Source organism: Syngnathoides biaculeatus, chromosome 6 (assembly GCF_019802595.1).
Source record: "Syngnathoides biaculeatus isolate LvHL_M chromosome 6, ASM1980259v1, whole genome shotgun sequence".
Classification (NCBI taxonomy): Eukaryota; Metazoa; Chordata; class Actinopteri; order Syngnathiformes; family Syngnathidae; genus Syngnathoides; species Syngnathoides biaculeatus.
In genome coordinates, this window is record NC_084645.1 from 25,014,670 (window position 1) to 25,042,304 (window position 27,635).

At 42.1% G+C, this 27,635-nt stretch overlaps 1 protein-coding gene across 6 annotated transcripts; it reads left to right on the top strand.

Moving 5' to 3' along the window:
* On the top strand, positions 1-26,045 carry LOC133502248 (ankyrin repeat domain-containing protein 26-like). 6 transcript variants are annotated; one of them, XM_061822820.1, is made up of 41 exons: positions 1-496; positions 1,625-1,739; positions 1,828-2,001; positions 3,319-3,425; positions 3,526-3,663; positions 3,806-3,966; positions 5,274-5,310; positions 5,391-5,463; positions 5,598-5,649; positions 5,738-5,907; positions 7,581-7,797; positions 9,824-9,903; positions 9,987-10,065; positions 10,147-10,233; positions 10,906-10,991; positions 11,059-11,122; positions 11,204-11,248; positions 11,339-11,563; positions 11,632-11,694; positions 11,766-11,836; positions 12,271-12,425; positions 14,082-14,279; positions 14,342-14,396; positions 14,489-14,630; positions 15,625-15,838; positions 15,928-16,111; positions 16,221-16,367; positions 16,452-16,914; positions 17,126-17,631; positions 19,072-19,224; positions 19,355-19,530; positions 19,629-19,722; positions 20,702-20,779; positions 21,262-21,396; positions 21,455-21,567; positions 22,710-22,866; positions 22,940-23,152; positions 23,430-23,653; positions 23,736-23,934; positions 24,230-24,275; positions 24,356-26,045. In XM_061822820.1, exons 1-41 carry the CDS (start codon positions 297-299, stop codon positions 24,484-24,486), a joined length of 6,027 nt encoding a protein of 2,008 aa, XP_061678804.1. In that variant the 5' UTR covers positions 1-296; the 3' UTR covers positions 24,487-26,045. The 6 variants fall into 6 exon arrangements, with proteins under 6 accessions (XP_061678804.1, XP_061678805.1, XP_061678806.1 ...); XM_061822821.1 differs by having other exon boundaries at positions 14,085-14,279; XM_061822822.1 differs by having other exon boundaries at positions 9,842-9,903.
* The last annotated feature ends 1,590 nt before the right edge of the window (positions 26,046-27,635 follow it).

A 27,635-nucleotide genomic window follows, 5' to 3' on the forward strand; every position in this document is an offset into this window, starting at 1 on the left:
TCGGCGCAAAGCCGCCGCTTGTGGCGGTCTGCTTGGCCTGACTGGACCGTACCATCCAAATCTAAAAAAAAAAAAAAAAAAAAAAAAAATATGACGATGCTTGAGTTGTGGAAAAGTTGCTGAAGACGATTGGAAGTGACCGCATTTCGGATCGTCTGGTCAAAACTATGTCGTACTCGAAGGACATTTTCCGACGGTAATCCGCTTTGGACGTCTTGTCGGGGATGAGAGGCGCCAGCGGGTGATCCTTTCGCGGCGATTTAAGTAGCAGACAGACAGAGAGACAAGTCTTAAACATGAAGAAATTATTCAGCTTCTCCAAGAAGAAACAGTCGCCGTCCGCTACGCCCGACAGAGGCAGGGCGCTCGCCGCCGGCTACGAGGTGAAGGAGAAGGAGCTGAGCAAGTTTCACAAGGCTGCCTGGCGGGGAGATGTGGCCAAGCTGGAGCACCTCGTGAAAAGCAACGATGTCAACCAGGCTGACAAGCACGACAGGTCAGTGTGGGCTTGTCCTATTTTACAATGATTGCTTGTTCAAATAAACTTCTCTTAAAGATGACCAATTGAGGCTGCATCTAAATGATTATAAAACTCGGGGTTTTATTAACTGTGGGTCAGGACCAAGTATGAGTTACTGGTTCCGTTTTATTTATTTCAGTGTTGAATAATGATTTTAAAACAATTGTCAGACAATAAAATATTGCTCTCTCTCTCTCTCTCTCTCTCTATATATATATATATATATATATATATATATAGTTTGTTTTAAATATATATTTGATTTGTTTTTAAAACTTTTTTTTCCAATTCTGTGCCTTGGCTCAGCAAAAGTTGAGAAACACTCAAATATACATACATGGGCTCTTTGTCATAGGAAATTGTGATTTTTAGATGTGAATTTTGTAACCGAATTCTGGAATCTGGGAGATGGCATGGTGGAGCAGCTGGTAAAACGTTGGGCTCACAGTTATGAGGACCTGGGTTCAATCCCGGACCCGCCTGGGTGGAGTTCGCATGTCCTCCCCCTGCCTGCGCAGGTTTTCTTCGGGCACTCCGGCTTCCTCCCACATCCCAAAAACACGCAAAATTAATTGGACACTCTAAATTGCCCCTATGCGTGATTGTGAGTGCGACTGTTTGTCTCCATGTGCCCTGCAATTGGCCGGCAACCAGTTCAGGGTGTACCTCGCCTCCTGCCCGTTGACACCTGGGATAGGCTCCAGCACTCCCGCAACCCTCGTGAGGATAAATGGCTAAGAAAATGGATGGTTGGATGGAATCTGGAAATGGGAAAACTTTTTTTTTTTATGGTCTGAAAAGATTCAGGCAAGCCTGATCCAAATAAGCTAGTATAATGTAATCAAAACCTGCACTTAACACTAAATGATTTTTTTTGTCCATTTTTGGTGCTATTTAAAAAGTAATGTGAAATTTTTTTCATTCATCCCGTGACCCTTTGTAAGTGGCTCAAAGAATGGATGGATGGGTAGTTTCGTTTATTATCAAAATTAGCCCCATCCTTTTCCATAACCGAGGCAGAAGTGCAGACTCCCAGATGCCTTTTCAAAAATAGGCAGATGACAAAAGATTTGCTTAAATCATAGTTTCTCTCTCGTTTTACAGAACAGCCCTTCACCTCGCTTGTGCCAGTGGAAATGCCGAGGTGGTGAGATTTCTGGTGGCGAAAAAAGCCAAGCTCAGTTTATGTGACAATCAAAATAAGTTTGCCTTAATGAAGGTGAGCCCGGACACACTTGGATTCGTTACCATTTGGGTGACCATCGATGATTTTCATGACCCATGCGGATGTGCCTTCAATTTACCAGGCAGTACAAGGTCACCATGATCTATGCGCTAAGATTCTACTGGAAAACCACGCTGATCCCAACCAGGCGGACGCAGAGGGAAACACAGCCTTACATTTGGCCTCAAGCATCCCAGCAATCTCCACGGTCATCACCCTGGTGGATCACAACGCTGACGTCGATGCACAGAATAAGGTGATTTTCATTATTGTGGGACAGTTTGGGGAACACACCTAGAAATATTGAAAGTAAACACTCGTTAAGTTAACTCAAGTCTGGATGGAGCCGCATTGTACTCCACAATCGCCGTTTCCCCGAGCAGTCGTGGCTAAAACTAATCTCCTTACTGTGGCTAATAGTTTGAGAAGTAAATACAGCAGCCATCATTGTTGTAAACGTGTTAGTGTCTTGTCATGAATGTTATGTTGAATGGCCCTTGGTATCGCGCTGTATACAGTGAATACTCAGTTCTCGAACGTCTCCGTTCTCAAACAAATCGGTTTTCGAATGAAATTTTTTTTGCTTCTGTTTTTGAGCGAAAAACGGTACTCAAACGGCCTGGACAAATCCTGCAAATAACGCACGGCGCCCGACCAGCTGACCCACGACATGCTTTATTGTGTATAACGCAGCCTATTTATGCAGACGTGTCCCGGTAGCTACGTTTACTGACTGTTTTTTTTCTTCCTATTGAGGATTATTAACCCTCAATCATGGCTCCAAATACGTGACACTAGATAAGCTTTTTGGGAAAAGAAAATAACTTCTAAGAGATTTGTTAGTTGATAGTTTTGCATTTCTTTTTTCTTGTGAACTTTAATAATGCTCTGTTCCATCAGCATTTCTGCATTTTTGTTTTGTTTCAAAAATTTCGTTAACTCCCGTTCCGAGTTAATGTTTTTGTATGTTACTTTTTGTAATAAAAAAAAAAATATATATATATATATATATATTTTTTTTTTTGCCCCCCCCCCCCTCATTTTTGTTGTTTAAATGTATTCTACACTTTTGTTAATACTAAAAAAGTTTTCATGGCTGGGGGCCGAGTCGCACTGTACTCCCAGCCTAGCTCTCTACTAATAAAGCATACAGTTAAAGCAAAAAATACATATATTAAATCATTTTATTATATGAAGTATTTAAAGTGTACATGTATTTCTACTATGCAGTTTATCATAAGGAAAAGCTTATTTTAAAGAAAATTTCTTTAAAAAGCCCAATTTTTTAGGCTTGGAACGCGTTATTTCTTTTTCCATTAATTGTAACGGAAAATATTGATTTGGTTTTCGAAGAAATCGCTTCTCGAACCGCCTTCTGAAACGGATCGTGGTCAAGAACCGAGGTTGTACTGTCTTTGAAGCGCAAAATTAGGAACAATCATATCCAGGAAGAAATTTCAGTTTTTGTATCCACTCTTCCGTAGGGTTCGTTGTTTTCTGCATTAAAAGATGTTCTCCTACATGCTTAGGCTGTAGTTAATAATTTTTTTACACGCTTTTATCTCATTTTTAGGAAGGCATTTCACCACTGTCGGTGGCCGTCCAAGAAGACCACGTAGAAGTGGCCGAGTTTCTCTTAAAGAAAGGTGCTGATGTCAATGTTTTGGACATTGATCAAAGGTTGGTACCAAATAATGACTGGGAGTTCTCCACATTGAAATCCTCTTAACGTAGTTACGATGTGGATTCTTTTGTGTGTGGTCTCTAATCAAACTTGCAGGTCGCCATTAATGATAGCTGCGGGCAACGGGCATATCGGCATGGTGCGCATGCTCCTGCAGTTTCACGCAGATATTACGCTGAAGGATAACAAGGGAAGATCAGCTGAGGAGTACGCAGCGATTGAAGGGCATCATCCGTAAGTTTCTATTTGGAGCAGTCAGGAACCGACGTGAAACGATGGGAGCATTTGTGTATTCTCTCATGAAGGATCTGCTTATAGGATGTAAAATCCGAGGTTACAACATCGTGACAACGTTTGTGTCGTAACTGTCTTGCAGCTGTGCCATCCTCATTACTGAGCACGCCACCCAGAGGAACCATGCGACCTCTCTTTCTCATCCGGCCCCAAATAAAAAGAAGTCCAAATCCGAGATGGGCAACAGATCCCGAGCCCTTGCAACCGGCTTCTCCGTGGGAGGGCCCGCCACCGACAAAGACGGTGAATAGGTTGCACTTCGTACAAGCTCGTGAATGCGAAACACTCTTATTCACATGACGTGGTACCGTTCAGTTAGCTACCGTTTGTTAGCTGTGTAAATAGTGTGTAAATGATCATTGTCGTTAATGTGCCTTTTAAGATGTTTAAAATGTAATTTATTATTGTCAATATAAATATTACAAGAATATTGATGCCATTCAAAAAAGGGGGATTAAAACAAGGCATACTAAACTGAACTCTACTTCTTGAAACCTGTATTTTAATGGCTGTGTATTTGTTAAAGTGTATGGAATGTCCAATTTTTAACGCAAATTATCTTATTTAGATGAAAATATATGTTCAACTGTTCCATAAAATGCATATCTCGTTCGATGATTTTACCCAAAAATATAAACGTTTATGACTTAAAGTCCGCAAACTTTGACCTAGTTTCTCTTGCCTGCAAAACGACTCATTTCGTGGACGGACTTCTGATGTCACAAAATCTGGGATCGGCTGTTTTGGAACCACGATAAGCTGGGACTCTTTTGTATTCACGCCAAAGAAAAACCCCATTCCCGTCAAGAATTCCTCAAAAACCAATCCGTAAAAAGGATTTATTATTGTTATTATTATTAACACTGTGCCACACAAATATGACCGTTCATCTGAGATGACACGCTGTGGCGACCCCTAACGGAACAAGCCGAAAGAAAGCAACATTATATTATTACTTATTTGTGAATAAAACACCAACTTAGACTACGTTATTGGCTTCTGTGTGTTTTGGTGCAATGATAAGCATTTTACACCAAATCACTAAACTTGCATAATTTCAAAACAAGACCGAAAACTTCGTCTATACATTCAGAATATCGAAGCCTTTACTATTTATCAGTTTATGACTGACTAAACCAAAATATATCTGTCTAACTGGCTCAAATTGATAACATTTAACACCTTCGTAAAACTCGTATTCCTTCTTCGTCGGATCTTTCAGAATAATGTTCATCAGTGGAATTATCGGAAAATTCATCGGCGTTCTTCCAATGTATTCCTACGGGATCCATGTTGTTGTCACGTCATACGTGACGCCCCTCATCGGCTTTTTCCGCTAAGTTTCCGTCTTTTTCCGGCGACTCCAGCAATGTGCGATCATTTATTGCAAATAACCGAAAAATAAAAATGATTCCTTCATAACGAATTTAAGATTCGTGTTCAGCATAAAAACTGTATAATATTAGCAAAGAGGTGCATTGCGGTCCTTTAAATGGGTTTCCATCTTTCTTGGTTCAAAAATTTTAAGAGGTTCCTTTGCATTGTTTCAGATTTTGAGGATAATTCTCAAGCAGAGTCCTTTAGCCAGTAAGTTTATCTTCCTTTTCGCTACATGAAAACTTCACATCAGCAACAGTCCAACTTGTAACTCTTCTCTGTAATTGAAGGATGTCAAAAAAAGGTGGCACCGATGAATGGGCGTCATCTGAGGGGGACTGTGAATCGCTTTCAGCTGAAAAGGTTGGTCGGGTCAACTTGAACTCTGATCAAAATTTCATTCAGTTATTATTTTAGTAGCGTCTGATTGTGTGGAACATCCTTACTACTTTTTCAAGTTATTTTTTTATTTTTGATTTCTTCCCGGTTTCTTTCAGACCCCACCAAAAATGAATCTTCGGAAAATGCTTGAATCTAAAAGAGGAAAAGGTACTTGACACCCGCCCCCCCCCCTCCCTGCCTTACTCCCAATAGTTTTATTTTGTGTGGATGGTAATTATTCTTATAACGTTCATAGCCTTTGCAGTGCTTGACAAATCCATGAGCGCTTCAGAGTCTGACAGTGACAATAGTGCCCCGAGAGTCGCGTCCAGTAAATCCCCAAAGCCCCCAGTAGAACCCTCACCTGTTCCTTTCCTTCCCAAAGCCTCCCAGATGACCTCTAGCCCTCTCCCAATCTACTCACAGGTAACATGTTTCTGTTCATTCTTCTGTCGCTTTCTGATGACGCCGTACCTCTCCCTTTTTCTTTTCCCCTCTTACTGCGTAAAACAAGCCGAGAGTCAGTCGGAACCTGCGAAGAGTAAACGTGGTCCGGGGGGTCCGCTGTCTGGGAGTCAGTCCAGTTCAGAATCTCAGGGCCAGAGTTTGGAAGGTGAGGCCTCTGAAGAAGAAGAAGAAGAAGAGGATGAAGATGATGAAGAAGAGGATGAAGATGAAGAGGAAGATGAGGAGGAGGAGGATGATAATGAGGAAAGTGAAGAGATAGATGATGATGATGATGATGAAGAGGAGGAGGAGAGCATAGCTGACTCTTGTTCTGCCCCTGTTCCTTCAAACACTTCTTCTTCGGAAGACGCAGGAAATCCCTCCTTTCCAGAAGCCGACGTCCATGCCGGAAAAACTCAAACCAAACTGAGTCCCAATCGCATTCCCAGTACCGACGACGTGGTCGAGCCTCTGGAGAGTTCTGCACGAGCATCTGGAAAATCACGTTCTCAGATGCTGCGGTCCTTGGATGCGGACCAGGATTTGGTCGTGTCAGCTATTAGAGTGGAATCCAAATATTCTGATGAAGATGAAGAATTAATGTCTGCACCGGGTCAAAAGAACATTTCGAAGCTCATCAAGAGGCTCAGTGGACAAATTGCAAATGCGGTTCAGATGGAAGAGTTGGAAAAGATCCGTGAGGGTGATGAGAAACAAAAGATCCTTCTGGACAATTGCCAAAGAAATGTGCTGGAAGAAGAAGAAGAAGAAGGAGGCAAAAATGGAGACCGTGGACACGACGCTGAAGGCGGTGGTCCAAAAAATGTGAAATGTAGATCTTCGTGGGGCTCTTCCATAGAGGCAACAGACAATGATGGCTCTGAGGAAGAGGAGACCACTAGCAAAGTCCCCGGTCCAAAAGGTCACAAGCCTACATCACCAAAAGAGAACTTCTCACTGCCAAAAACAACCATTGATGAACAAATCCCACCTGACCAAATATCTCTAACTGGCTCTCCTCAGTCCAAGAACAGACTATCTACAGCAGAATCTGACTGGGATTCTCCATCTGAAAACATTGATGGACCAGTTGCTGGAAAAAATGCAAATGCGACATCAGAGGAAAGGCCTGAAACCTTCGATGAAAACGTCATCAGAAACCAAGTCCGACCATCCAAAAACTCGGAGGGTAAATTGGGAGATGAAGAAGAGAATCGCTCCAAACTCGCAAAGGCCTGCGTCAAGTTCATCAGCGATGGTGGTGATACCCCTCCGCAAAACGGGGCGACCGATCCTCACACAGAAGAGCCCTTAAATAAACTCGACAGCGAAAAGTTGACCGATCTTCCATCCGGCAAAATTGACATCGTCGGTGGTCTCTCGGACGCGAGCGTGTTTTCAGAACCGTTGCCTCACACCGACATTGACGATGTTGATTTGGAGTCATCCGACGAGGTAGGGAGCGCAGCGCATTCCGAGGACAGACGCACGAAGGTTGTCACCGTGCAGTCACAACTAGTTTGTGTAGTAGGTATCAGTGTGTCTATGTTTAGATTTTCTCTGTTTTTGGGTACTTCTCTTGTTTTTTTGCTTTACTCTCACAGTTCAATCCCACAGAAGAAACCATCTCATCAGCTAATATTTTTACGCAGAAAGAGGAAGACAAGAATGATGCTAGCGAGGAGGACCTGGATGATGATGATGATGACGATGATGAGGAGGAAGAAGAAGAAGAAGAAGAAGAAGAGGAGGAGGAGGAGGATGATGAGGACATCTCAGACGATCAATCTGAAGGAAGCGGAGGCCTCCTGGATGGTGCAACAGATCATGTTGCGGAAAAAAGTGAACTTGCTAAAGATATCAAAAGTGGTAAGAAAAGTTCACGTGTCCATTATTATATGGTCAGAGAGTGCCACTGTTTTTTTGGATAGTGGCCTCTTCTCTTATAGATGCTGCGTATGTTGCCCAAATTAACAGTCGTGCGGCCCTCGAGTTTTTATATTGATGGCACTTTTACAGTGGTGTGTGCGGAGCTGACGATCCGACCAATCGTGGTGGCGGAGATGGCTATGAGGGGGTGTGACATCTCCCGGCCTTGATGCTAGCAGAGAAACAATTTTCAAGTTATAGCAGTGATGCCAAAGAGTTTTTTGTTTAGTTTTTTTAGTTTTAGTTTAGGTCAGTTTTGCACACACATTGTAAACAATAGCGTCCTTCATTTTATTTTGTGTTTAAAAAAAAAGATGTTTGAAAAGATAGCATTGCTTTTAATTTCTAATTTAAATTCCACATACGTACATGTGCACCGAGGCTGCAGCACAGCCTCAGCCAGACGTAGATTGAGTTTGAGACCCTTGGCTTATAACATCATCAATGCTACTCTAGTTTCATTAGCTCATCTATGGCGTTTTGCATTGTGTCTTTGCATTAATCTAGTTGACTTTCATCAAACTGTTATGTGATTTAGTTAAATATGCAACATATTTCCATTTGTTTTATATTTAGTATGACAGTTAACTTTAACTGGGAGGGGGCAATAAACGGCATTTGGAGTTGGTCTTTTTTTTTCTTCATAATTGCTCACAAATCTAGACAAAAAAATAATCTGCGGTCATAAAACATGGAAGTAGGATCACTCGAAAGTCGAGGGCTCACTGTAATTATAGGTTCTGTAACTAGAGCAAAGGTGTCAAATTCATTTTTGTCGCGGGCCACATTGTACTTAGGGTTTCCCTCAAAGGGCCGTTATGACTGTGAAACCATAAAAATCTTAAACTGCCTCATCATAAAAATGACATTAATAAACTATTTTTGGAATCAAAAATCAAAGGGAAATGAGTTTTTCTACAATTGCTGTTTGGTAACAAGAATGCTTGCACTATCTCAACATTCACACTTATGATATGAAAATTTTGGTATAGATTTTAACAAAAGTCATGGAAGTTGAGACCCGCAATTTGCCTTCGCGGGCCACATAAAATCAGACGGCAGGCCGTATCTTGTCCCCAGGACTTGAGTTTGACACCTGTGCTCTATAGCGATATAGCAACAGGTTTCACGTTTACCGAAATCAGTCCTTTTGGAATAAATAATTTTTAATTAGCACGATTTCTCTGTATAATAATGAAATTATACTACAGTGTGTCAACATTAGCCATTTTTTTAGCGGACTTGTCCGACAGGAAGTAAAAGTCTGTTCCGGCCAATCACGCTCACATTCTTTATTAAAGGACAATTCAGTCTCATTGCTTTCCTTGTAATTTTTTTAGGTTTGTAATGAGACTTGCTATGTTGTATGGTTTGGAGACACTAGGTGACCAAGAGGACAGGAGACAGAGCTCGGAGCTGACCGAGTTGATGATGTTGAGGAAGGGAAGGATCAGGAATGAGTTCATCCGAGGGAGAGCCACCGCAGAGTCAAGAGTTTGGAGAGGAAGCTAGAGGGGCCAGATTGAGAGGGTGAGGACACGTGTAGAGGAGGGAAACTGGATTTATCGGTACAAGGATGCTGGAAGTGCAGCCACCAGGTAGTAGGAGGCAAAGAGGAAGACCAAAGAGAAGGTTTATGGATATGAGGAAAGACTTGCAGATAAGTGGAGTTAGAGGATAAGATGCAGACGACAGGGACCGACACGTATGTCAGGTTTAACTTGCATGTTTTTGGAATATGAAATGAAGCCCATGCTCCCCATATTGTAATATTTATTGCAAAAAAAATAACCCAAAGTTTTGATTTTGCATTAGACAAACAAAAATCATAAATTGTACAGTCTAATTTTTAATATTCATACCTCTTATAAATGCCTGTTATGTTCAGCTACTCTTTTTGGTTATGTGACCTTAGATTGGGTACATACCTTAACTTACTTTTCCTCTCTGACTTTAATGAATGCAGTTCTTTTGAAAAATTTAGACGCTTATCCTGAAGTGGGTCTCGAGAAGGAGGAGCAGGAGCAGGAGTCTTGGGATTCTGAGGTATGTTAAATGAGCGCACTGCTATCAGTGTTGCTTCAGTGATTTTGCGCATGGTAGATACTCATTTGTTGCTTAATCACTAGCATGAAGACTACAGTTCGGGACATGAAGATAAACAAAGTGAACACACACAGAATATTGCTGGAGAAAAGATGGAAGCCGGTAAACCACATTATTATTATTATTATTATTGTTATTTTTCATTTCAAAATGTGGAAACAACCTGTCGCATTTTTCCTGTAGACTTGTTATATAGTCCCTCATTTTTACGAGGGGCGCGAGGCGGGTGGAGGCCCGAGCCCTGGTGGAGTAGAGGCAGCCCGGGTGTTGGTAGGAAAGATGAATTGGTTTCTGTGTCGTTTTGAGTAGCCGCATGTTATCCGTGCACGATCGCTCGCCCTCTACTCATCGCTGCTTTTCACCGAATGCATGCGGCGTACATTTTAATATGAGCCCGCAAAAAAGATTAATAGATGCCGTTCTTGTTATTCGAACCATTGCCAATGGAGAAAATACAATTCAGAGTTGATCAGATCTTGAATTGTCAGCCGTCATCCAGAAGTTCAAGTGCCCAATAATTGAAAAGTGCATGTGATTATGAAATGTTGTCACTCAAGCACGATCACAAATTAACACCATGGGATGTAAATGTTTTAAACTTTCTCAATCAGGTATTTTCATTAATTGTGATCTCATGTGCATGGAAATATTTGCTTTTTTTTTTTTATTTGACATGAGTCTTGTTAAGTCATTCGTCTTTTACCATAAAATGATTTTAGCTGATCTAATCAAGCAAGCACTTCTTATATTTTGGACTCTCAATTCATTCACGTTAACACAAAGAAAAAATAGAATGCTTTTTCTGATAACGCCCAAATTAAAACATGACTTCATTTTTGGCTAAGGTTAAGCTGGAGAGGCCAGTAGACGAGCAAAAGGTTGCTTGGGCTAAATGAAATCTGGTGCAAATACAAACAGAAATGGTTTTGTCTTGATCGCCAGGCCTTGGTGCCGTTGGTCCCGTGGCTGAAAATAAAGACGGTGTGGATGGTGGAGGTGCTCAGAAAGGAGATCCTACACAAACAGAGGTAAGCACAGCACCAGATTGACATTTTATAACAAATGTAATAATAAAGGGGTTTTTCATACCACTAGAGTGAGAAAAACAAATGGGGACTGCTTTTGAGCAAATGCGAAGGAAAAAGCAAGGAAAAAACAGGTCAGTACGCCGATAAAGCTGAGACAGTTACTTTTTGTTGTGTTTTAAAATGTACGTCATCTTACTTTGCTTTTTTGACAGATTTGATGGAAGAACTTGGTTTGGGAGATTTTGACTATGCCGAAGGTCAGAATGTTTGAATGCGTCCTCCACCAAAATGTTGAACATTTGAATTTTATCTTTAAGCGCTGCCTTGCTCTCATTTACCTTTTACAGATGCATCAGACTGGGATACATCTAGCAATGCTAGTACGAAAAGCCTGCCGGGATGCACAGAAACATCTCCTGCACTTGAGGAATTCCAAGAATCCTCCAGAAAGGAGAAGCAGGTCGATGTGTCTCCAAAAGCGCCCGTCGCTCCTCCGAGGAAAGTCGGGAAACTGGTCGCAGCTCCTCATCCCCAGCCTCGTTCCAAGAAGACGGTGCCTCAAGATGGTGACGGTAAGAACTGTACTCCTTATTTCTTCTCGTCATTCAAACGACATTTACTTTTTTATGTTCTCCTCCAGAATCTGATTGGGACCAAGACAATTTAACTGACAATCAGCAGGTTCAGGAAGCGGCCAGAAAAGGTTAAAAGACCCGCTGATCATTTACTCATGCGTGCAGATGTTCTCTGTGTGAAGACACTTCTGCTCTTTAGGTTCCCCTGAAGTCTCAACGACGGCAGAGGGCACAAAAGGTGATTTGCAACCTGAAGAACAGCAAGAAGGGGTGAGAAATAACCATCTGATGACATCATATGTTTCTCCGCACAAAGAGAGAAATAGTTCATATAGATCGTTGAAAATAAAATATGAAGAGGAGGTAAAATGATGGACAAACGTTTAGGGACGCTGGTGATGATAGCTGCAGAAAATGTTTGTCTTGTCTCCATCTTGTGTTCAAATTAGTGTTTACTTTTCCTCTTTGGGTTGTTGTCTGGATTTGCATAATGTTTCATATTCAGCGGTTGACTTTATGCATGCTGCATTGACTTGTTAGCATGTGCTGTGTTCACCCTGTCAACTACTGAAAAAAAGTCTTCCATCTTCACTGTGTCTCTTGTTGAGTGTTTGGTTTCCAAAGGACTGTAAATTATGAATGATAGTGTTCAAGATCACCCACTACTCTGAACACTGACGCAAACCTTTTGGTCTTTGGTCCAGGCTGTCAAGGAGACTCACAGCGCTGGTGTTTCAGTGAAAAATTCCATTGCATCCAGTCCAGTTGGAGTTGCATCAGAGGGCTTTGCTATTAAGAAACCCGATATCGGGCCAGCTCAAGCCTCCCAACAAACACAGAAGCTCCTCATCTCTGACAGGTATGCACTGTATTCCACTTTTTTCTCTTGTATGTTGTTTTAAATGATTTAATTGATCGCAGTCTATTATTAATTGACCCCTCCGTACAGGGCACTTAACCACGCCTCCTGAAGTGACGTCACGCCACGTGCTCTGACGTAAGACAAACAGTAAAAATGGCAAATACAATACAATACATTCTGAACTGAGACAGACTCCATGCTTTTGATTTCATTCAAATCAACGATATATTATAGATTCTAAATACAATACATTCTTAACTGAGAGAGACGCCATGCTTCTGATTTCATTCAATCATTCACACGTAGGAATGTTATGCTAGCGGAGAACATCTCATTCATTTATACGAGACGTGGATTAAAAATCAAATTTAGGGCATATCTTCGTGCAAACACAGTCTGGTTAAGGTTCTGGCCGCGAGCCAGCAAGAAATCAATACGTTTGTGCAGTCCGATCATCGCTAAATATCGCTCAACAAAGAATAAGTGTGTCAATCGTTCACATGTAGCAGTTTTATGCTAGCGGAGAATGTCTCATTCATTTATACGAGACGTGGATTAAAAATCAAATTTAGGGCATATCTTCGTGCAACCACAGTCTGGTTACGCTTCGGTCGCGAGCCACCAAGAAAGCGAGACGTTTGTGCAGTCCGATCATCGATAAATATCGCTCAAAGAATAAGTGTGTCAATCGTTCACATGTAGCAGTTTTATGCTAGCGGAGAATGTCTCATTCATTTATACGAGACGTGGATTAAAAATCAAATTTAGGGCACATCTTCGTGCAAACACAGTCTGGTTACGCTTCGGTCGCGAGCCAGCAAGAAATCAATACGTTTGTGCAGTCCGATCATCGCTAAATATCGCTCAACAAAGAATAAGTGTCTCAATCGTTCACACGCAGCAGTGTTGTGCTAGCGAAGAACTTCAAATTCATTTATACGAGACGTCTATTGAAAATCAAATATAGGGCATACCTTCGTGCAAACATATGTGTTCAGGTTGATATTAGATGGATTTAGTTGATGATGCGGTCTTCCACAAAGTTTGATCCATCGAAGGCATTTTTCGTACTGGGTCTTCGGTTTTGGAAAGGGTACGAATCGAACTCCACCAACTAGCCTTTCAGGATACCTGTTGTCACTATTACAAAGTCCGTGACTACACCTCTTAACCATATTTTTTGTTAAATAACCCAAATACGCGATAAAACGCTAACTAAACCTATACTGGACCATTCAATGTTGTCAGAGAAAATGGCGGGAGCAAAAACGGGCTTTGGTCTATGCAGATCTCTGGCCTCTGATTGGTCAGTGACGCGGATTGCGCAATATCCACGGAGGGGTCAATTGTATTGTATACACTTCTAATGCTATGTATTCTCTGCTTGTTTGTTTTTTTAAAGCATATTGCAGCAGATTCAAACTTGAACCAAATTTTTTGCATCATTTGGTCACTGTCACACATAATGATTATAATCATGAGGGGTACATGCCTTGTTTTTGATATTTTATCATTCAAAAGTAAATGCTATGTTCAAAATGTGCTGCTTTTTAGCTGTTTGAATGAATAACTGTTTTATTGGGATTTTTATGCAGCATCACAAGCATCCATGTCACAACCTCCTTTAAAAAATTAAAAATCCATTATCTCCAGCAGTGCATTGGTGGAATCTCAACCCGCACACCAGCAGACCTCTGGTATTCTCAAGCCTGAAGAACAGGCCGCCGAGGAGACCTCACAGCTGGCAGGAGGAAACGAGATCCGCACATCCAGAACCCCTCAGACCGAAAACAGGGAGCTCTCCTTGTTTGACGACAGCACTCTAAGTGATGTGTCGGACGATGAAGGACGGTATGGACAATCTATAATGCACTGTGGCATGCATATTTTTTTTAATTGGCTGTTTGTTACAGTTTTGGTTTCTCTGTTAACAAAAGGCTTAAAACTGCAGAACAGAGGAAAAAAGAGGTAAATGTGATTTTTTTTTTTTTTTTTTTTTTTTTTTTTCCCCATGAGTGAAATTGAATGTGCAGATAAGTACTGCATTTTCCTACATTCAGCAATCAGAAGAAAGGGAGATGTCTGAAGATATTGACGAACTCAATTCATCATCCGACGTGACCACAGATGATTCAGACTTTCGTGCTTCAGGCCATCGTTGTAGCTCCCTCTTCATACAGAACCTGGACTCACTTGTGACAGGTACAATGGTTTTATTTAAAAAAAAAAAAAAAAAAAAAAAAAAAAGGCATTCTCATGTAATAAATAGCAAGTGACTTGAAAGCCTCAGTTTGTGCAAGTGGATAACCTCTTGCAACATACAGTGATGCCTCGGTTCTCGACCACCATCCATTCCAGAAAATGGTTCGAGAAGGGATTTATTCGAAAACCGAATCGATGGTTCCCATTACAATGAATGGGAAAAGAAATAGTGCGTTCCAAGCCTAAAAAATTGGGCATTTTAGGCTTTTTTTTTTTTTTTTTTTTTTTTTTTTGCTTTTCCTGATAATAAACTGCATAGTACAAATACATGTATAGTTTAAATCCTTTATATCATAAAATAATTTAAGAAATGTAGTTTTTTGCTGAAAATGTATGCTTTCGAAGTAGAGTACGCTAGGCTGGGAGTGCATTGCCGTATCTGTAGTGACTCGGCCCCCAGCTTTGTAAACTTTTTTTATTAAGAAAAGTGCAGAATAACTTTAAACAAGCAACTTGCCTTCTTTGGAGCCGTGATTGGGGGTTAATACGGTAGTCCTCCATAAGAAGAGAAACAACAGTCACTACCGTCTGTGTACAGCAGCTGTGTTATACAGAATAACAAAAGTGCGCTGGTTGCGCCGCGTCATTTGTTTTTTGTTTTTTTTTTGGGGGGGGGCATTCGAATTGACAATAACAAAGCGTGTTGTGGGTGGGTCAGCTGCTTGCGCCGCGCGCATTGTTATTTCCGGGGTTTTTGGCGGCATTCGAGTACCGCTTTCCGTTCCAAAACAAGCAAAAAAAATCTCGAAATTTTTGTTCGAAAAGGGACTTTGAGAACCGAGGCTTTACTGAACTTACCAATTAATTCGATCACATAAAGTAGGTTTGATGTCATTCAGAAGACAGTTCTAGTTAACCTGACCTTATTATGTGTACTTGATTGTTTTGTTGAACAAGGTTTGTGTATGTACTGTCGGTGTGCGTTATTCCTCAGATTCCAGGAGCATGGTGAAGCTGCAGAACATTTTCCACAAATATGAGCGGTCCATTCAGAAGGCCAAAAGCCGTCACGGCTACTTGACAGACAAAGTGAGCCTCCTGGAAACTGAGAAGGGGCAGCTAAGGAACTCGCTGGATGAAGTGAAAGATGTTAAGTCGGCTTTGGAGCGCAATCAGCTGGATTTGCAAACGGAAGTAACCAACCTCAAGTAAGAACCATTCCACTGTTTCTGTTTTCCCTTTTTGTATATTGTCTTTGGTTCTTCACATTTTATCTCACATTACGTTTGTGAGACAGATTTCAGCTAAAACAGGAGCAAGAAAATGGCCGTAATGCCACCATGATGTACAACACCACAGGAGAAAAGCTAAAAAGGACAGAGGAGCAGCGGCAGGTGGAGGTTCAGGAGAGGCAGAAAGTGGAGCTGACTCTCAGGAACTTGGAGCTGGAGATGCGAATACTCATCAACAACAAGAAGCAGGTACAACTTGTACGGCTTTCCCGATGAGATGCTGTGAGTTTACGTCTAACCGGACTTCAGAGATTGTTTGATTTGATTTTTTTTTTGTGTTTATTTGATATCTCTCCAGCTTGAGGAGGACAACAGTCAAACCCAAACGCTGTTGGCGCAGGAGCGCAGCGCACGCATGGTGCTAGAAAATCTGCTCAACAGTCATATGCGTAAGCAGCAGGAGATAGAGGAGGAGAACAAAAGAAACATAAGCAAAAGTCATGAGGTAATTCCCACAATTGTACACAATATGGTAGTTGTGTAGGGTTGCGTGACCAAGTATTTCATTTATGCATTTAAACATTCATAGGCCTTGTCTCAGCTCACTGAGGCCAGTGACAGGGAGCGAGAGCTGCTCCAGCAGATTTCTATATTTCACGAGCAGCTGAGCACCCTCAGGACAGACCTTGAGAATTCCCAAGCCAACAGCAGCATTAAGCAGAGAGACCTCCAGGAGGAGAATAAGACCCTCAAGGAACAGCTGGATGAGGTCCGGCGAGCTGTCAAAGTCAGCGGCGACACCCTCAACCAAACCGTCCTGGATTTCAACAACCAGACGGCCACCATGAAGTCGGAGTTGACCGTCACCGTGACTCACCTGGAGAACGAGCGGCAGGCCCGCGAGACGGCGGTGGCGGAGTTGGAGTCCGCTCGCGCTCGCCTGACCGCGGCGCTGCAGGAGGCCGAGCGCTGTATGGCGGCTCGCTCGGATGCAGAGAGAGCTCTGCTCCAGGAGAAGGAGGAACATCGTCGTCTTAAAGACAGACTCTCAAGTGAGTATGAGTGCTGCAGTTTGCCAAAATGCTCGGAAGTTCACCTTTGCACCATTATAGGGAAGTGTAATCAAAGAAGTTTAAAATGACTAACGATTAGGATGATTGTTTATCAATAGATTTTATATAGTGCATATATAGTGTGTGTATATAAACCCTACACACTGCTTCTTGTAGTCGGGTAACACAGAGTCATGCTAAATCTGTACAGGTGACGCGTCCAGTCTGCACGAGACAGTCAACAGCCTCTCCCAGAAGCTGTCCAAGGCAGAGGCACACGCAAACAGCATGGAAAACGAGGCCCATCGGATCATGCTGCAGTTGTCTGAGAAGAACCTCCTGCTGAACACGCTGCAGCGCGAGAGCGACCAGACAGCCGCACGCGTTAAAGAGCTGGAGGCCGCTTTGAAGGCCGAAAAGGAGCTGGTCGCCCGGGCCGCGGTACGCCAAGAGGCCGCGCAGGAGCGCTTAGCCCAAGCGCAGAGTGAAGGCATGTTGCTGCGGCAACAACTGGAGGAGGCCCAAAACAAGGGTGTTGCAAAGGAGAACGCCGTGACAGATGCCCAGAAGTCTTTCAGTGACATCTTGTCCAAGCTTCGTTCCGACTGTGAGGACAGAGTACAGCTCGTGCAGGACCGGAATCAGGACCTGGCTGCAAAGGCTTCTGAACTTCGAGAACATATCCACCAATTACAGGAGGAGAAAAATGAAAGAGAGGTGAGAGCACATCCTCATAGTCAGATGATCAGTTGTTCCCAAGCTTTTCCCCAACCTCACAAAATACTTCACCATCATGACCATCCTTAAAGGTCAAGTGTCATGTCTATAAACATTCTAAAATAGATATTGTAATGAAAAATACATATAACATTCTTCACTTTAATGTCCATACAAAAAAATAAATATGAGAGCGCGTCATCCATGCGCAAAGTTGCAGAGGTCTCATTCGGCATCCAAGGGGCAGCCATATTGCCAGCATCCTCTGTTCATTACGTCACACCGGGACATTCGCCATTGAAAATGTGCTCTGCCACCTACTGAAGCTCTTTTCAAAGAAGAGAACATCTCACAATTAGGGGAAGTGACCGGGACAATATTACCCTATCATTTCGAGCTATATTTAGATGATATGCGGATCACTTCTAACTAACAACAGACTCCCAAAGAATATGTATGAGCCAGCCCGTCCGAAGCCGTGCTCGGCGCCAACAGGTACATCAACACATTTAGCACCCCTGACTTACGTGCGTGGATCTTTTGTTACGCTCTGAAACGATTACGTCCTCCCCCCAACTATTATTTTTTTTAGTAGCTGTGTACACACCTACCTGTCATTTGGAACCTACGAAGCTCTCACCCTTTGCACCCGTGCAATCCATTTTTCACAAGAAACAAAGTCTTTCTGAAAAGTATGAAGAATGAATCCATCCTCACAAGTTTTCAAACAATATCCGGCAATACAACGAGCCGGCATTTTGGCTAACACGAAGGAACAAAGACCTAACCTACCTTCCAGCAGGTAAAACTAGTAGAAACAGACGAGACCACTTCAGTGCGCTACTGCCCTGTACGTCACTTCCTGCTTCTTCTCGAAAACAAATCCCTCGAGAGGATTTTCATGGCGGGAGTTACAAAAAGCCATATATGCCAAAATCATGTTGTGTGGTGAAAAAACAGATGGGTCCATACCTCCTGCCGTTTTTTCATTAATTAACATACTAAAAAAGATGCATTTCATGACGATGGACCTTTAAAGTCTAGTACCCCTAAATGTTTAAACAAGGCATTGTAACGTAAAGAGTAGGAACATTAAGACTAAAATTGTACTTAATGATTCAAATAAAATGTATTGCACATAAGTTAAATATAAAAGTCATAAATATTTGAATAAACTATTCCAAATGATTTAATGCAACTGTCTTCTACTGAAATACAACTGTACTGTACTTAAATGGACTGTACATGATCAAAAAAAAAAAAAATGAAGCCACTTTATCTTGATGCACTGTTTGAACATATAATTCAGTCTTCACATACCACATGAGCGACCCTTTGCACCACGTACGACGCTGAAAATCACCGATCTAATGATTCTAGACTATCGCCTTACTTTACCAAATATGTCTGTTTTTTGTTATTTATTCTGGGTCTGTTCAGGCAAGTCAGAGGCAGCTGCAGCAGGAGTTGGCAGACTCATTAAAGAAGCTGTCAATGTGCGAAGCTTCTCTGGAGATCAACACACGCTATCGTAATGACTTGGAGGAAGAAAAGACTCGGCTCGTACAAGACATGGACAACCTTAAGGCAAAGGTACGGGCAGAGAACAGTGCTGACTTGTTTTTCCACCCTCGCATAGCCTCATTGTAGTGTGTCCTGTTACTGATGAAAAATTACCAATGTTTTTTTTGAACATTGCTCAAGTTTCTTTTCTGTCATATAGATGGAAGAAAGAGACTCACTATGCCTTCAAGCTGAGAAACAAGTAAACGATCTCAGGTGCCGTCTGGACGAACGGGAGAAAGAACTCAGCACTGCCGTTCAGAAGCAGCAGGGGGCGCTGTCCGCTGCATCTGCCTCCGATGCTGCCGTCAAACAGCTGGAAGAGGCTGTGCAAAGGTAAAAACGGAACCGCGGGTTCTCTCGTGCCACTGCCACAACAGAGAGAACGTAATCAAACATATTAACTGTGGCACGTCTGCCTCATGCTGCCGTAGGCTGGAGATAGAGAATGTCAAGCTGGAGGCGGCTGCAAAGCAACAATCTAACCAACTTGAAGCACTTCAGAAAGGTTTTCAAGAGGAGGCAAAAGTGAGAGCAACTCATTTTCATTTGAAATTTTATCGTACGCCACTATAATAATTTGACTTTTTGGACGTAGTTAAGAAAATGTATTTATTTTCCCCCCACGGCAGTCTGACAGTGAAAATGGAGAAATGGTTGGTTGGTGTTTTGGATTTAGATTTAGATCTGCTGTGACTGTGCATCTTAGCCTTTATATAAGCTAGAGTGAAATTCAGTGGTCTTTCTCTGGTGTCTTTGAACAAACTGCAGCTCAAATAATGCAAGAAATGCAGTAGCTGTTTCTTGGAGGAGGTTTATCTTGGCAACCTCATGAATTGTTTTCCCTGATTCTTGTTTCCGAGGTCTTTTGTTTCTCCTTCAAGCTGCATGATGCATGGTACAATCTGTCAAGCGTCCTAAGGAGCTTTTCAAAGTTGACAAATCAACCCTGCGCCTCTGTATTTTCAAGAAGCAAAACTATGGAAGTAGATTTGTGCCACCAGGATTTGAATTTGAAATGTAAAGTGATCACATTTTCAATAGTTGCTTCAATTCGCTGTCTGAAATTCAACTGGCTACAATTCACTGTCTAAAATTCACTGTCTGTGCCACCAGGCAGAACACCCAGCCAATCGCACTTACGCTTGCTGAGTCACGTGACCTCACATACTAAGAAAGCATAACTACGATTGGCTGGGTCTTCGGTTCTGACTTGAAGTAACCCTGCCTGGTGGCACAGATGGTGAATTTTAGACAACGAATTGTTGCCAGTTAAATTGTTAATGTTAAAAAGTTACACTGAGATACAACTTTTGAAAATGTGATCATTTTACCTTTCAAATTCAAATCCTGTTTTTTGTGGCATTTCAAATTCAAATCCCATTTCTCTTTAAATTTCAAATTCAAATCCCGGTGGCACTAATCTACTTCCATAGTTTTGCTTCTTGAAAATACTGCACACGTCAAAAGTGTGATTTTTTTTTTTTTTTTCTTCTCATTTGTGTAGGTCAGAGCTCATTTGGAAGATTTGGTGACCACTCTACAAAGTAGTAAGATGACATTAGAAGACCAACTCAGTAAAGAGGTGAGTGCTACATTAACTATGTAGCTGTTATATTCAGAACATCACCTGACCAAACCTGAACACCTCACAGGCTTCCGGTGAATGCTGCGCTAATGAGCATCACTATGGGTTGATAACATGACAATTAGAAGATGAACTTTGTCTTTTTTTTTTTGGGGGGGGGGGACAAAAGTTGAAAATGTGTACTTATGTAAACACAAACAAAGCCTAAACATTGGATATTATACTCTTTGGTGGCTCTTTACTGACTTCTTTCTTATGGTAGGTGGCAATTGATGCTAAATGGTCATATAGTCATTAAATGTATATATTTAAAAAAAAGATTAAGAGCTAACATTCATAAGTTTAGGTGATTTTTTTGGTGCTGCGACGTAAACCAATTATTTTAAATCCTATGTAAAAATGCATTCAATGGTGTGTATTTGTTGTTGTTTTGTTTTAATCAAACATCAAGCTTCTATGTTTTATTATTTTATGTCCAGGTGCAAAAACAAGGAATGTTGTCCAACAATGCCCACGACTCTCAGGCCATGTGGGAGGAGGAGTTAAAGAGCCGTTCTAAGCTAGGACTGCGTCTAGCCGAGCTCGAAAAGGAAAAAGTACAACTTGACAGCCAGGTGAGTGTAATTTTGACTAAGTCAATGTTATTGAAAATGACTGCTGGCTTTTTTATAGGTGGAAATAGAGAAGAAGAAGGCCAAGAAAGTAGCAGAGCAAAAGAAGACGGTGGATTCCCGTCTGGAACAAGAGATGGCGAGAAACACAGAGCTTCAAAAGGAAATGTACAGGTACCACCTTTCATTTGTCTCACCCGGGATTGAAACTCGCCTTACCAATCAAAACCCCATCAAATCCATCCATCCTGGCTGATGTGTGTCAGCAATATTGCCTTGGTTCTCATAAATCATTTCCAGAAAGTTTGACAAAAGCCGAAAACAAAATATTATTCTCCTGACTTCTTTATCAACCCTTTTTAAAGCATTTTTTAAGCTTTTCCTGATCATAAACTACATAGTAGAAATACATGTATAGTTTCAATACTTTATATAATAAAATAATTTAAGAAACATATTTATTTTTTGCTTAAAATGTATGCTTTAGTAGTAGAGTAGGCTAGGCTGGGAGTGTATTGCCGTATCTGTAGCGACTCGGCCCCCAGCCCTGTTTTTTTTTTTTTTTTAAATTATTAACAAAAGTGCAGAATAACTTTAAACAAGCAATAATGAAGGGGGGGGTAACATACAAAAACATTGACTCGAAACTCGAGTTAACGAAATCTTTGAAACAAAACAAAAAGGCAGAAATGCTAATGGAACAGCGCATTATTAAAGTTCACAAAAAAAAAAAGCAATGCAAAACTATCAACGATCAAATCTCTTGGGTGGGGGTGACCCGCCCCTCTGGAAGTTATTTTCTTTTCCCAAAGAGCTTATCTAGTGTCACTTCTTTGGAGCCATGATTGGGGGTTAATAGTCTTCAATAGGAAGAAAAAACAGTCAGTAAACGTAGCTACTGGGACACGTCTGCGTACCGAGGTGGCGTTATACACTATAACAAAGCGCGTTGTGGATCAGGTGGTCGGGCCGCGCGCGTTATGTTATTTCAGGGTTTTGTCGGGGGCGTTCGAGTACCGATTTTCGTTCGAAAACAGAAGCAAAAAAAATCTCAATTTTCATACGAAAACCGATTTGTTCGAGAATGGGGACGTTCAAGAACAGAGTATTCAATGTAAGTTTATTAAAATGTGATACCTGTGATTTGTATTTATTTCAAATGGCACTTTTCGTCTGTTCACAACAGAGCCATTCTTTTTTTAAAGCCTGAATAGCGTAATTTGCCTACTACAAATACTTTGCCTTAGCAATGAGTATAGGTACTTTATTATTTTTTGTATACTGACTACTAGTTTGTCATGTTCATTTGAATTAAGGCTGCGGACCCTGCTTAAAACTACAAAGAGGAAGCTGCGGGATCAGGGCAGAGGTGGTGGGGAAGGAGGTGACTTTGCCTCTTCAATGAGGACGCTACATATGGACCTGGGAAGACACAGCCAGGCTGACGGAACTTTTGATGGAAGAAGGGAAAAGGTTTGGTCATCTAATGCTTCACTGTCATTATAAGCTACCGCACAAACTCAGTGTCGCACCTTCTTTTCTCCAGGTGCGAGACCTGCAGGGGGAGTTGGAGAGGGGAGCGTTCCAAGGCGGCCTGGCGGAGACGAGGCTTCTGGAAGAGGAGGTGCACAACCTTAAACGCAGAGTGGAGGCCTCCGAGGCGGAGCAGAGGCAGATGGAGCAGTACCGTCGGGAGGTGGAGGAGAAGGCCCGGCAGGAAGTACATCAGAAGCTACAGGAAGTCAACATCTTCCTGCAGGTAGGGCACAAAAATAATACATATTTTCATCAGATACATCTGCGAATTGACAAGATTTGTATCCAACAAAGATAAGTTTTACCTTGCATCATACTGAAAGGTATTGTTTTTACTTCTCCTGTTGCTAAATTAACTAACTAACTATTAACTATTAGAAACCTGTCTCTGTACTTGGGTTTTCAATGTGTTTGGGTCCATGGTCATTCAAAGATTTGTAGACCAAGACCGGGAGAGCGGCTTCACGACATTTTTATTTTAAGTTAGTTACTTCTCACAGTCCCAGGCGGCGACCCAGGAGGCACAGGACCAGATTAAAGCAGCCAATGAGGTCAGCCTGCGCTTGAAGATCCAAGAACTGGAGAGCGAACTGAACCGAGCCCGAACCATGCAACACGATACCCTCAGCCAGAGAGAGTCCACGCGTACAGAGCTGGAACGGTTCAAAGAATTGTACAGAGAGGAGCAGAAGCTCCGCAAGTCCCTGTCTGTCGATCTAAAACGGTCCGGGAGTGGCTACTTTAAAGCAAAACGAATCAGCTCCACGTGACGTCGTCAACCAGCCGCTGTTGTTTACTGTGCGCAGGACGAACGATCAGCTCACAGAAGCCAGTTCCAGGTTGGTCAGCGAGCATGGCACGTCTCTCATCACCTCCCCAGGACCTGGACCACCGCTATCCGGAGTTGTGTCCTCCCTGGTTCTCCCATACGGGGGCCTTGCCTCAAGGCTGCTCAGCCCTCTGGCTGAAGGCCAAAGCAGCAGTGTGGAGGACTACCTGGCCATGGTATGTCACATTAACGTAGAGTACTGGAAACTGGTTCCCGGTCTTAAGAGTGCCACTGGAGATTTTTTGGAGTTCCAAGTGGTCGTAATGTAGCTAAGAAAGCCTCACTTGCTGATCCTCTGTCAAAGTTGACAGCCATCAAACTCAAAAATACAAAATGAGAGCGTATCAAAAATGACATTTTCCTCGATTCTCCTTTATGCTCCGTTTAAGTTATGTTTTTCTTTACAGTGACCAAAATGATTCAGGATTTGATTCAAAAATGCAACTGCTCAATCTGTATTGTTCTCTTCAGATGCAGCGTCAGTTGGACAGAAGCATATCAAGGGAACTGAACAAAGGTGCGAGACAAAGAACTTTAAACGGGCGTATTTTACGTCGTATTGTTTCGCGTGATCAGTGTCCGTTTCCCCTTCCTCAGCCTCCGCGGAACTCGACATCTCTTTGGCCCGCATGTCTCCAGTAGGTTCCGCCTCGAGGGCGGAGCTGGACCCCGTTAGCAGAGCGAAGCAGCAGTACTTGGAGGTCCTGAAGAAGAACCACGAGATCTAAGAAAAGTATCCAAGTTAAGGTAGAAATGACTTCGGCGTGTGTACTAGGATGTCACCGATGACCTGACATAAGGTACTTCCCACCACAGTGTATATATCTGTACATAGCAGCTATAAGTACTGCCTGCACCAATCCAAAAAAAAAAAAGCAAATCAAATGCACGTTGCACTTAAGCACTCACGGAGTGAGCACACTAATCAGCCTCACTCTTAAACACACAATGGTGTCAAACTCAACGCCCGGGGGCCGGGTCTGGCCTAACAAACGCGGATTATGTGCATCGGCCTCATGTTTCTAGTTAAAATGTCAAAATTACAAGTTGCCCTTTCTCTATTCAAGGTTGAGATATTGTCACCATTTTTTTTTTTTTTTAACCAATCCCCCTCTGAAAAATAAATTGAATAATAGTTAATGACAAATTATTTTCTCCGGCTTTTTATTTCAGAACTACTTATCCATTTATTTCTTGTGTACCGTAGCAAGAGTCATATTTTAGCTCCTATGGTAAATTCCGTAGCAATTGAAAATACCTTGTTCTTGTCAATTTGGCACACTGCTGAGAAATGTTAACACTCCCAAATTGGAATGATCATCAATGATCAAATCATCCATATAAAATATATATGCATGCATATACATCTTTGCTGTATTTACAAACAAATCTCTCAATTCACTTTGCAGGGTCCAGTGTACACAAAATCTGAACATCATTTTTCATTTTGATTTGATTTTAACTGTACCTAAAGGTGCAGCTGGTCAGGATATGTTTTGGAGTTTACTGTATTATGCGTCATTCAAGTGAATCACAGAGAAGTATGAAATTGACATTCAATTTAAATCAACACCATACACTAAATGTATTTGAATTTTAGCATTCTTTCTGTTTTTTGCTTTGCCGGCCGTCCTTTCTATGTGCCATTAAATGGTGACGATTTAAGTTTTGAGGTATATTTAATTGGAAAAAAAAACATGTACGTATAGGTCAATATATTTCTTAATGACGCTCGTTATACGACAGAGGTACCCAAGTTAAAGCTGCAGTGTATCCTTATCACATAAAATCTTTTTTTTTTTTTTGTACCACTCCCAATTTTTCTTTCTGCAGCTCTGTACAGTCGAGTAAGAAGGCCTGGGATGTTTTTTAATTTTGTTTATTAAAAGGACTGGCAAATAAAAGTAAAATAAAACATTTGGCTCGCTGTATATTTCAAGAAATGAAGTCACATGAGGAAGACAATAAAATGAAATGTGATTGAAATGTGATTTAAAAAAAAAAAAAACGTCTGAAAGATTTTCTTATTAAATCTCCTGATACCCTGAAAAAGGGCAAGTTGTACTAAATGTTAAATAAATATTTATCGCTGACCCACACTGCTGAATTATTATACATCCAATGTCGTGTTTCGTGTAGCATAACGTGCATTGATTCCAGGTGACTGATTTTCCTGCCTCAGTCATTGGAAAGGCACCAAAGTTGAATGTATGCGCCGGTGAAGAAACTCTTCCCGACTTACTCAAATGACACAATGCGACGCGCTTGTGATTGCCACCCTCCCCCTCCCCAATACCACACACCCCTTTCCTCGCTTTGATCCTGACATTTCTTTTAGTTTCCTTTACAGCAGACGAGCACATCTGACAGACTGACTATTAAGTGTTATTATTTCTCTTTCCTCCCCCAATTGATGCCACTTCACACACTACATGTGACGCTCGCTTTGATTGAGGAGGTTACAAACATCAGATTCGCATGTGGCCGAGAATACAAATAGACACATGATGAATAAAATAAAAGAAAAAGAGAAGGGGGGGTTGAAAGAATTATATTTTTTTTTGGGTGAGGGGGGGGGTTATGATGGTTAAAACAAAGCTCTCTATGTTGGGTCGTCTTTTTGTCATTGATGCGCAGATTAAAAAAAAAAAGGAAGAAACAAAAGCAAACTCTTGCCATTGTGTAAAGGCATCCATTTATCAAACTTTTTACTGTTGTAATAACTCAGGGTCGGGAACCTTTTTTTTGTGTATCAGGACTAGCATGATGAATATGAAAAAATAGGGTGGAATCAATGTACGTGTAGATTAATTATTACAAACGACGAGTTTCTTTCGGTTTGTCCCGTTAGGAGTCGCCACAGCGTTTCATCTCAGATGAACGCTCATATTTGTTTTCTTGCCAGATGCCCTTCCTGACGCAACCCCTCTTGGGGAGTGAGATTAGTTATTTAATTAATTAATTGAGATTAATTATTACAAACAATCTTTTGAAATAGGGCGGAACGGTGGATCAGCTGTTAAAGCGTTGGCCTCACAGTTATGAGGACCCGGGTTCGATCCCAGCCCCCCTCTGTGTGGAGTTTGCATGTTCTCCCTGTGCCTGTGTGACTTTTCTCCGAGCACTCCGGTTTCCTCCTACATGCCAAAAACATGCAGCATAAGTTCGACACGCTAAATTGCCCCTAGGTGTGATTGTCTCGATGTGCCCTGTGATTGGCTGGCAACCACTTCAGGGTGTACCCCGCCTCCTGCCCGTTGACAGCTGGGATAGGTTCCAGCACTCCCCGCGACCCTTGTGAGGATAACTAGAAAAGAAAATGGATGGATGGATTAATCACTACTTTTCAAAAAAATGGATGTAAACAGTTTTGAAGTTCAAGATGAATCCTGGAAGCTGTCACCTTCCCGTGGTGGAGGGGTTTATGTGTCCCAGCGATCCCAGGAGCTAAGTCGTCTGGGGCTTCACGGCCATGGCAAACAGGTTCTCGGTGAGGGATCAGACTAAGCACAGTGAAAAGACCCCTATGATGAAAAACTTCAATGGACTGAGGTTTTTCCTTCCACGGACACGGGTCACCCAAGCCCCCCTTAGGAGCCAGGCCCAGAGGTGTCCGGGCCTGTAACGTGGGTACTCCATCCCATGAGCTCACAACCCGTGGGGGGTCTGGTGCAATGTGATCTGGGCACTGGTCAAAGTCAGGTACTTTGGCGATCCGATCCCCGATCTACAGAAGCTGGCTCGAGAGACGTGGAACGTCGGTCACCTCTCTGGCAGGGAGGGAGCTTGAGCTTGTGTGCGAGGTTGATGAATTCCAACGAGATAGTCGGGCTTTCCCCCACATTTCAGCTTGGGCTCAGGTACGAGTCCTCTTGAG

Coding starts and splice junctions, on each gene's coding strand:
- LOC133502248 (XM_061822820.1), top strand. CDS start 297: ATGAAGAAATTATTCAGCTTCTCCAAGAAGAAACAGTCGCCGTCCGCT. Junction 10,992..11,058: donor GAGATCCTACACAAACAGAG/GTAAGCACAGCA, acceptor TCATACCACTAG/AGTGAGAAAAACAAATGGGG. Junction 21,397..21,454: donor AAGTACAACTTGACAGCCAG/GTGAGTGTAATT, acceptor GCTTTTTTATAG/GTGGAAATAGAGAAGAAGAA.